At 45.2% G+C, this 8,839-nt stretch overlaps 2 protein-coding genes across 5 annotated transcripts; one reads left to right on the top strand and one right to left on the bottom strand.

The window, feature by feature from the left end:
- The first annotated feature begins 347 nt into the window (after positions 1-347).
- LOC123449897 lies at positions 348-6,448 on the top strand. 2 transcript variants are annotated; one of them, XM_045127258.1, is made up of 11 exons: positions 348-1,058; positions 1,135-1,237; positions 1,347-1,360; positions 1,591-1,806; positions 1,913-1,984; positions 2,157-2,246; positions 2,362-2,400; positions 2,490-2,594; positions 2,788-2,953; positions 3,128-3,237; positions 6,284-6,448. In XM_045127258.1, exons 1-11 carry the CDS (start codon positions 861-863, stop codon positions 6,320-6,322), a joined length of 1,152 nt encoding a protein of 383 aa, XP_044983193.1. In that variant the 5' UTR covers positions 348-860; the 3' UTR covers positions 6,323-6,448. The 2 variants fall into 2 exon arrangements, with proteins under 2 accessions (XP_044983193.1, XP_044983192.1); XM_045127257.1 differs by lacking the exon at positions 6,284-6,448 and adding an exon at positions 3,338-3,662 and having other exon boundaries at positions 846-1,058.
- LOC123449898 (ALA-interacting subunit 1-like) lies at positions 4,084-7,361 on the bottom strand. 3 transcript variants are annotated; one of them, XM_045127259.1, is made up of 9 exons: positions 7,235-7,361; positions 6,531-6,588; positions 6,335-6,393; positions 6,146-6,220; positions 5,944-6,051; positions 5,727-5,797; positions 5,109-5,409; positions 4,662-4,951; positions 4,084-4,411 (listed from the first exon to the last, which is right to left on the bottom strand). In XM_045127259.1, exons 2-9 carry the CDS (start codon positions 6,586-6,588, stop codon positions 4,372-4,374), a joined length of 1,002 nt encoding a protein of 333 aa, XP_044983194.1. In that variant the 5' UTR covers positions 7,235-7,361; the 3' UTR covers positions 4,084-4,371. The 3 variants fall into 3 exon arrangements, with proteins under 3 accessions (XP_044983194.1, XP_044983195.1, XP_044983197.1); XM_045127260.1 differs by lacking the exon at positions 7,235-7,361 and adding an exon at positions 6,752-6,776; XM_045127262.1 differs by lacking the exon at positions 6,146-6,220.
- Between the last annotated feature and the right edge of the window lie 1,478 nt (positions 7,362-8,839).

Here is an 8,839-nt window from a genome sequence, read left to right as displayed (position 1 = left end):
ATGGTTGCCGTCGATGAGACCGCGCTCAAATGGGCGTGAGACGACTACGTCCGGGAGGAGATGGAGTGCCAGCGTCGTGCCCTTAAGAAGATCACCGCTCGATGCCGCGACCGCAAGGAGGGCGGCGCCATCATCCTCGACGACAGCGAAGAGGAGGCACCCAGGCCATCCAACCCCGTCCCCACGACGTCCCAACACAGGGGTGTAGCAAGGACGGCGGTGGAGTGCAGGACGACGACAATGATTACATCAACTTCTACAAACTTCTCGGCATGTAGAAGGTTCAGGGCGACTGACGGCATAGTAGTTTTTAATTTCTGTTTTTAAATGTTTTTAGTTTAGTTTATGCAAACATCAATGAAAACGCTGAATTTGGCCGAATTCGTGTCGTGTTTGGCCGATTTTTGACCGAGTTTGATTTCAAAAGAAAGGAATGGAACGATCTTGAAGGGCGGCTAGGAATCCGAGCCCTCCCACACGTGGATTTTTTCGTCGGCACACCCTCGACGACACCATTTAAAGCCCGTGGAAGGCCGAACGGGTGGAGATGCTCTCGTCATCGGATCGACAAAGCTACCAAGGCGGCCAATGGCACGGGCGGTCAACTGCTAGCAACCAAAAGAAGGAACCATCCAAGGCGCGCAGCAACAGGAAGAGCGCCACCACGTGCACCACCGCACCAACGCATGTGGAACTGACCCATCCGCTCACAAGAATCCCACCGATTCTGCGCCGTGACAAAAGGCGCCGCTCCAACGCGCGCACACCCCCTGTCCGTCACGGGCACACACACACGCCCGCCCGCTCACGAGCTAGCTGGGAGAAGAGGAGCTGAGCTGAGCTGAGCAGAGCAGCAGTCCATGGCGTGCCGCCGGAGCGCGGCGGCGCTGCTGTTTCTGCATCTGGCCGCCTCCGCCGCGGCGGCGAGCAAGCCGCCGGCGGTGGTGGCCGGGCCGGTGTCGCGGGTGGAGGACGCGAGGCTGTTCCACATATACTACGGGCAGGGCTTTAAGGTCATCAAGAACGCCTGGGACGGCAAGAGCTACCTCCTCATGCAGGTACGTGCAACAAATTCACACTCATTGCCATTGGTTTGACCTGCACAAGATTGATCGGCAATGGCGTTTCCTACAGAGCACGTCCAAGATGGCGAGCAAGACGAGGTACTGCACCGGGAGGATCAAGTCCTTCGTCGTCCCCCTCGCCAACTACTCCGTCGACGCCGCCGCTTCTCCAGGTAGCACGCACGCACGAAGCAGACCATGCTTCAGCTTCGCCGCAGTTAATACAACACTGCCAACAACTTGCCAGAGTAACACCATTCTTGCCACCACCTCTGTTTGCAGTGTCCTTCTTCGAGGTGAGCAACGGAGTCGCCAAACCGAGATCACCATATAAACCCGCATTCAGGAATCCGCGGCAACTTTTTTTTTTTTTTTTACTTTTCTACATGTGCAATATGAAGCCCAAAGTAAAAGAAGGCAACAACACAAACTCAAATTTGAAAAAGGATATGATCTCCTCTGCAGCGCTTGTAATGTTTTATCTATCTGATGATGAAGCCTGGGGTATTTGTTGGCATGCCTGCAGCTACTTGGGGTGCTGGAGAACTTGAAAGGGATCACATCACCTCAGGTGGCCTCCCAGTGCGTGCTCCAGGCATACGCCAGTGGGAATGTGCAGCTTGTCAACAGCTCAGACACAGGCAAGCTCTCCCAGTTTCGTGCACATTTTATGAGCACGGATCAAGATAAGGGTTGCAACTTCGCAGCCTATGTGCCCTCGGAAGAGGACACGCCGTTGCAGGTACGCTCATCGCTACCCCTGTAATCTGTGCTCCCGCTGCGATGATCTCAGCGGTTATCTCAACTGATGACAAAACTAATGTTGTGTCTCAAATGGTTCTGTACAGAGGGCTGAGTGGATCAAATACCTGGGAACGTTCATGAATTCCGAAGACAGGGCCAATGCAGTATATGATGCAGTTAAGATCAGTAAATACGACTGAATTTGTGTTGCCATGATTGAGCGATAAAATTGTGTTTATGCACTCACTGATACTGGTTGTATATACAACTAATAAGAGTGCCAGCCTAATGACTGCTTATCTAATTTTTCTAGCAAATTTTAAGACAGGCTGTTTGTTCCTAGTGCAGATTAAGGCAAACTATTTGTGCCTAAGCAAAGCAGCTGCTGCCCTAAGCTCCAGATTCAAGCCTGTAGTAGCATGGGTTGAATTCACAGAGGTATGCAACTTTGTTTACACCAACAGAATCATGAATTTCTGATGCATCTAAGCAAATTTTGGAATATACAATTCTTACTGATCATCAATGTACTGTACTGTATCTACTGCTGTAGGGAGCGTGGACATTCGTCAGAGAAAGCTACAAGTTACAGGTAGCATCACTTGTATTATTGCAGCAGTTACAAAAGTTAAGTAAGAAGTGGAGAACTGATGAGCATGTCTGTATTTATTCCATGAGCAGTATGTCAAAGATGCAGGAGCAGAAATTGTTGATGCAACTATTACCGATAAGAGATTCAAGGTTTCCGACCCAGAGGACATGGACAGCTTACATGCCATTCTTTGTGTGAGTGCCAATAATAATGAAACCTAATGTCACACCCTCCCAAATGATGAAAAGAAGAGCTCCTTTTCTTACCACTTGACTGCTTATATGAATTTTAATATTGTTCTAAAATGAACCTGCCCTTACTTTTTAAATGAATGCTCCTTAAAGTTTACTACCGTCTAACTCAAAACCCGATTCATACAAATTTCAGACGGTGGATGTGGTCATAGATCAGACATATGCCTCAGATCCTGCAGAGTACAAGCTATCCACATTTTTGGACAATATTGATGTGGGCCGTGACTCTTGTTTTAGTTTCGTAACTAATCAAAGCATATGGAGATTTGATAAAAGAATAGGAAATTCCAAGACACTTGGTAATGGCAGTTATCTTTTCTGTTTTTATGTGCTTAAGAAAACATAGTGATCTGGTTTTCCTTTTCTTCCTATTCCATTTAATCAGGGTGCTGAGTTGATAACAATGCCCAAAGCCCAGTGTGTCATATGGTTTTACATATGTATCGGTCTAACAAAATTCCTGCTTTTAAAAGATTGGTCAGATGGAGCTATCTCCCAGCCCCAGTTGGTTCTTGCTGACCTGATAGAAGTTTTCTTCCCAACGGGGAACTACACAACAATTTACTTCAGGAACCTCACAAAGGTATGCGCTATATTTTCTTCGGGCTATCTTTTTCCTTCTATTGAATTAAACTAGTAGCCCCCCAAAAAGGATGTTGATCCGAATCATTAAAACTACTCAGGAAGAAGGGGTCACAGAAATTGGCCCTGAAATGTGCACTAGGAGCATATCCACGCCCATGGAGCCTATGATCCTGCCCTGCCAATGACCACCTTAGATGAACAGTAAGACAATTCAAGCTACTGTGCTCGCATAGTGGGAGTGTTGGAATTATTCTAATTTCTAGGTTACTGACGATGTGACTTGAACGGCAGTGTTTTGTTAAGCATGTTACATCATTATACTCAGTCATCAATTGACTTTTTTCCCAAAAGCAGCAACTGTATCTTTATCTGTCGATCAATCTGATAAAGTGGTCAGAGATCAATACAAACTTATTTTAGGAATATCACCTGAGAATGACAAAACTATTCTTGGTACAAATATTTGCAGTTTTGTTTCCTTGAATGATAATTTCTTTAGAAGACTGAGATGAACTGCTTGTAAGCTCAGTCACTAGTCATATTATTAATTTGACTTACAAGCGGACAAAAGAAATAAAAGGAGAATCAGCACATTAGCCTTCAGATCTTAGGGACATGCTAGGTTTGAGGCCAAAATTTGGCATGCCAATGTTTGGCAAGGCTAGAAAGTTGGCTACCAACTTGCCTTGCCAACCTCTCAAAAAGTTGCCAGACATCGGGTAGCCAATTTTTGGTAAATAAACCAAGCATGCCGTAAGATTAGCACCAGATGATACCTTTTATATGATCAAACAGGGAAACATGAAACATGAACTGCAAGAACAAGTATAAGTATCTGCTACCATAAGCACAATTAGTTGGTTTATAATTCATAATAGGAATTCAGAAACGACTCTCAGTATGGTCAGCTAAGGCCAGGTAAGGTTTAGTCAACCGATTACAATACATTCTGTTCATGTATGTATGATGCTATTACGGCTCCAAAGTTAACAAGATGGTCATGCCTATGAGCCATGCCAAGCGCATTGAATGGCAATAAGAACAAACACCCATAGATCCAATTGGAAGAATTTACCCATTGAATGCCCTTTTATTCTCAGAAAGGATACTCCAGTCTAATAGTTAACTCTATTCATCTATTCCATGACAGGTTCGTGGGATCTCCAAAGGTCCTGAAAATAATCAAATTAGATTATCCTGGCGCAACAAATAGAACTAGTCACTAATTAATCCTTCATAGGCTCATTGTAGTTTTTTCCTAATTTCACTCAAATTTACTTTACTAATAACAACATTGTAGTAACAAACTAATAACAAGGGCTCATGAAAGTAAGTGTGATATAAATGCTTAAAAACAAGTTTCGAGATAAGAGAAATGACAGGTCCAGTATGAAATGGTAGTGAGCAAATTTTGAAGAATACCTTTGTTTAATCATGTAGAGAACTAAGAAGCCCATAGCAAGAGAAAGGCACAGACCACCAATAGTCAGATATGCAATACCAATGAAATTGTTTTTTCCTCCAATCCAAGATGCAGTAGAAAGGACCAACGCTTTTGATCCTCCAAAACTATATGTGTTATAGTTGTTCTGTATAACCACTGTTACATTATCATTTGCATTGATATCTTTCTCAATTCTTCCATACAGCTTCCTGAAAGTTGGGAGCGCAGCGGTTCTCATCCAAACAATGAGATCTTCTTGCTCACTTAACTAAACAATTGTGACACGAAGAATAAATTAATGAGTACAAAATCTAAAAGAGTGTGCATAAAACGATTGTAACAGAGGTCTGCTCTATTCCAGCACGCAGATCCCTTGATACCAAAAGTAATGCATATGCAGGGTGATAGAGGAGAAATCCACGTACCGGTATGCTCTCATTAAGCTTAGCACCACCTATAAGACTTCCCTTCTGGAAGTTACTGGGATAGATATTATTGCTGAATTTATTGTTCTTGTCACTCTTCCAAGCTATGTCCTTTTTGTTCACTTGAGCAACCACCCCATTGACCCGAACTGTATATGTGTCGTTGAACAAACTCCAAGCAACAAGGCCACATGGAACAATTGGAGCACCATCAGCGGTCTTACCTTCAGGCACACAATCCGATATCAAATGTACAGCGCTCTTATACCGCAGTTGTTTGTCACTTCGACTTCTCACATACCTAGGAAAAGACGAGCAATAATTGGTCTGAGTATCTCGACATAATTTGTTCCGACAGGACATCAGTCAATACAACAGTATAGTGTGCCTGCTAATGCGGTATAGATAAAAAAAATATACGAGATCCAGTTTTATGGTGTCCTATAAAAATGCAACAGAAGGTAGGAAATGAATAATTTCAAATTCCTTGCAAAGCACTTATTGAGAACCAACCAGGGAAGCAATATACTCCTACTAAAGTTGTACTAAAGCTGCGACAATTAACATGGATCGGAGGAAGTAGTTTTTTTAAGTAAAATATTTAATAGGAAAATATACCTTCGATGGTTTTGATAGAAGCCGTCAATCAGGTAATAGACGTGGATTGGGCTCTTCATGTATTTTGGCACCTGGAGGGCGTACAATAACCAGTTCGTTCATATTTATAGGAGATAATGTGCTTCTGCTTAAAGACTATCTCAACAACAGTAGTACCACGCACAACCATCACAAGTAAATATGTATAGTTGCGATAACATTTTCACTTGAAACTCACATTCATTGTTATAGTGCATGTCTTGTCAGTCCTGGAGTTCTGGATGAACCCAACCTTGTCATCCACGGGCACACAACCAGCATCATATCTATGCACCAGTTCGACAACCTGCATCACAGGAAAGGTACATGGTAAGCAAACGCACCATAAAGTATCACAGCAGAGAGAACTAATGCGATCATCAAAAACATCTGCATTCGACCTGTCGTGACGCATGCAGAGACGCAAGCCCGATGGGAACAAACAGGGCGCCGATGAGCGCAAAGGCAGCAATGACCTATGCAAGTCCACACATTGCCATCACTTGAAAGTAACTCGTAAATTTCATGTGTGATTACAGGAACAGAAGATGATAAACAAGCACTGGAGATTGGGATAGTTACAAACTTACAATTCCAGGTGTCAGTAGTGGCTTGCATGCTGGAAGCTCCTGCTGTGTAAACTTGGAATCTGCAGACAGAGAGAACCAAAGTACTGTGAATTTGTTGAAACGGCGCTGACTGGATCCAAAAAAAGATCCTAACAAATAGTGCGGCATGCATCCGGGTCGAGATAGAATAAATATAAGGTAAGAAAGAGGTGAATACACTTGGGCTTGTTGGACGCCTTTGGGTTCGAGCTGCCTTCCATCTCCAGAGGATACATCTGCATGCGTGAGCAACCAAATTGGAGTCAGATAATAATTGAAAAAAAAAAAATAGATTTACTCCGAGAATAAGCATGCACTCCTGTGGCTGTGGGGATAATCGGAATACACATTTTTGTTGTCGTGGTGTATGATCAGAAGCGAGAAACAATCGGAATATACTTTTCTGAAGTAGAAGAACACGGAGAAGAGTCAAAGCCACCGAGATCAACTCCTATGGGGATTTGGAGTGGCCGGGACCCCCCCGGAAACGATAGAAAAAGACCCGTCCTTTATCTAAACTAATCTATATGCACTAATCATCACCCTAATGACCCGAGTCCAACCACCACGACCCCGTCTCCTCCGAGGTTCCTCGAGGTCCCTGTCTAAGCCGCCGCGGCCATCACCTAGCTGACAATGATGCCGATGCCCTAGCAGGTAGCGTGCCAGCGCCGTCGGAGACCGGGATTTCGTCTCCAGCGGGCAGGCAAGCGCGCGCGAAGACCGCAGCTGACGGAGGAGGCCGGGACTGGGCAGTCATGCGCGGCCGCGCGAACCGCGAGTCGGGCTGGCCGGCGGGTGGCGCGCGCGGGGGGGAGCGTGGGACCGGGGGAATCGGTCGGGGGGCGGCGAGGGGGATCGGAGGGTCTGGGGATTGCTTACCGCGGAGCCGGGGAGAGGAGGCCGGGATCGCCGGCGCGACGGAGGGTGGGGTCTGGGTGGTGGAGGGAGGTGGAGAGTGACGGCGGTGAGAGAACCCCGCAAGGAAGGACTGCGACGGTTTTGGAGTGACAGCGGCAGCAGGGGGAGGAGGAGCTCGGCGGCGGTGGCACGCCACCAGCGGGCTCCAGCGGGCCGGGCCGAGACGGAACTCCGACGGGCTTTCTCTGGTATGTGCGGATTGTTGGGCTGCAGCGCGGTACCACTGACTACAGCCCATGGGTAGCAGCGCGGTACCGCTGAGCCAGCCTAGCTCGCACGCACCCACAATTATCACTTGTTACCCGGGCTTTGCAAATGTCACCCTCAGTTATCCTTACCCACTCCTGGCCGCCGTAAAAAGTTTCTCCACACAGCCATCATGGCTCCCCTCCTCTTCCTCGTCCGTCGGCCAGGAGAGTGGGGACTAGTTCTGGCTACGGAAAACCCGGACTGACACGACCTGAAAAAGTCTGACCCGACCTTGCCTATGGGTCGGGCCTGGACCTAGATTTTGAGCCCGATGGCCAGATCGGGCCAGGCCAAGCTCGAGCTTATCGTTTCTACGATTTAGGAAAGAGGCCCGGCCCAAGGCTCGACGGGCTTTTTATTTGGCGGGCTAGAGTTGGGCCTAAAATCCAGGGCTGACTATCGGGCCCAAGCCTAGGTTTTCTTCCGCGGCTTTGGTAGGCCCGGCCAGGCTCGTAGTATGGCCAGGTAGGGTATTGTTTTCTTTGGTTTATTTCCTTGGTGGTATTGGAGAGACAGGGGAGGTGATGATGCATTAGAATAAGATCTCTCGATGTAAAAAAATAGAATGCAATCAAAAAATGTAATCTTATATTTGAAAATAATGTTAATCAAGCATTTCGAAAAAAGTTGAACAAGTATGCAAAACATGCTAATCAAACATTTGAGAAATGTTAGATGTGTATAGAAAATTGTTGGCCATGTATCAAAAAAAGTTAAACTTATATCCGAGTTTTTTACCAACCATTTGAATAATAGTGTTAAACATAGACAAAATATTAACCATGTTTAAAAAAAGATTAATGTTGTATTTGAAAAATGTTAATTAAGCATTTGAAAATAAATAAATATATATACATTAAATGTGTCTCGGTATGGACCTTCATATCTTGCTTCGCCAGATCGATTTTGGATATATTTTTTTCTCATGGTCGCCGTTAGGAGGATTGTCCTTGCAATACTTGTCCCGGTTGCTACGTTTCTCGACAATGATGATTCATACTCGACCTGATTGTTCGGGTTTTTGTCTCTGGAATACTCGTGTTGGTACTCTTGTCGATGTTGGTTGAATACTTTAATGACGGCCTTGTGCATCGCAGCTTTGGCATTGTGGCTCAAATTAATACAATGGGAGAACCCGGTATTTACAGATTTGTGGTTTGATATTATTGTTTTGTTCATACGTCTGCCTTTAAAAAAGTACTCCCTTTGTTTCAAAATAAGTGACTTAATTTTGTACTAACTTTAATAAAAAGTTGAGTCACTTACTTTGAAATGGAAGAAGTAAAAGATTGCGCCATGAAAGAAGAAAGAGTTTGA

The sequence above is a fragment of the Hordeum vulgare genome, chromosome 4H, assembly GCF_904849725.1.
Source record: "Hordeum vulgare subsp. vulgare chromosome 4H, MorexV3_pseudomolecules_assembly, whole genome shotgun sequence".
In the NCBI taxonomy this organism is placed as follows: Eukaryota; Viridiplantae; Streptophyta; class Magnoliopsida; order Poales; family Poaceae; genus Hordeum; species Hordeum vulgare.
Note: the sequence above shows the minus strand (reverse complement) of the source record. Positions and strands in the feature narration are given on the sequence as shown.

Bases quoted from the DNA above. Each gene is read 5' to 3' on its own strand.
- LOC123449897 (XM_045127257.1), top strand. From the start codon at position 861: ATGGCGTGCCGCCGGAGCGCGGCGGCGCTGCTGTTTCTGCATCTGGCC. The intron at 1,807-1,912 runs GTACGCTCATCG...GGTTCTGTACAG, and splicing joins AAGAGGACACGCCGTTGCAG to AGGGCTGAGTGGATCAAATA. The intron at 2,954-3,127 runs GTAATGGCAGTT...TGCTTTTAAAAG, and splicing joins AGGAAATTCCAAGACACTTG to ATTGGTCAGATGGAGCTATC.
- LOC123449898 (XM_045127259.1), bottom strand. From the start codon at position 6,588: ATGTATCCTCTGGAGATGGAAGGCAGCTCGAACCCAAAGGCGTCCAAC. The intron at 6,052-6,145 runs GTCGAATGCAGA...CCTGTGATGCAG, and splicing joins CTCTGCATGCGTCACGACAG to GTTGTCGAACTGGTGCATAG. The intron at 5,410-5,726 runs GTATATTTTCCT...GTCTTTTCCTAG, and splicing joins TTCTATCAAAACCATCGAAG to GTATGTGAGAAGTCGAAGTG.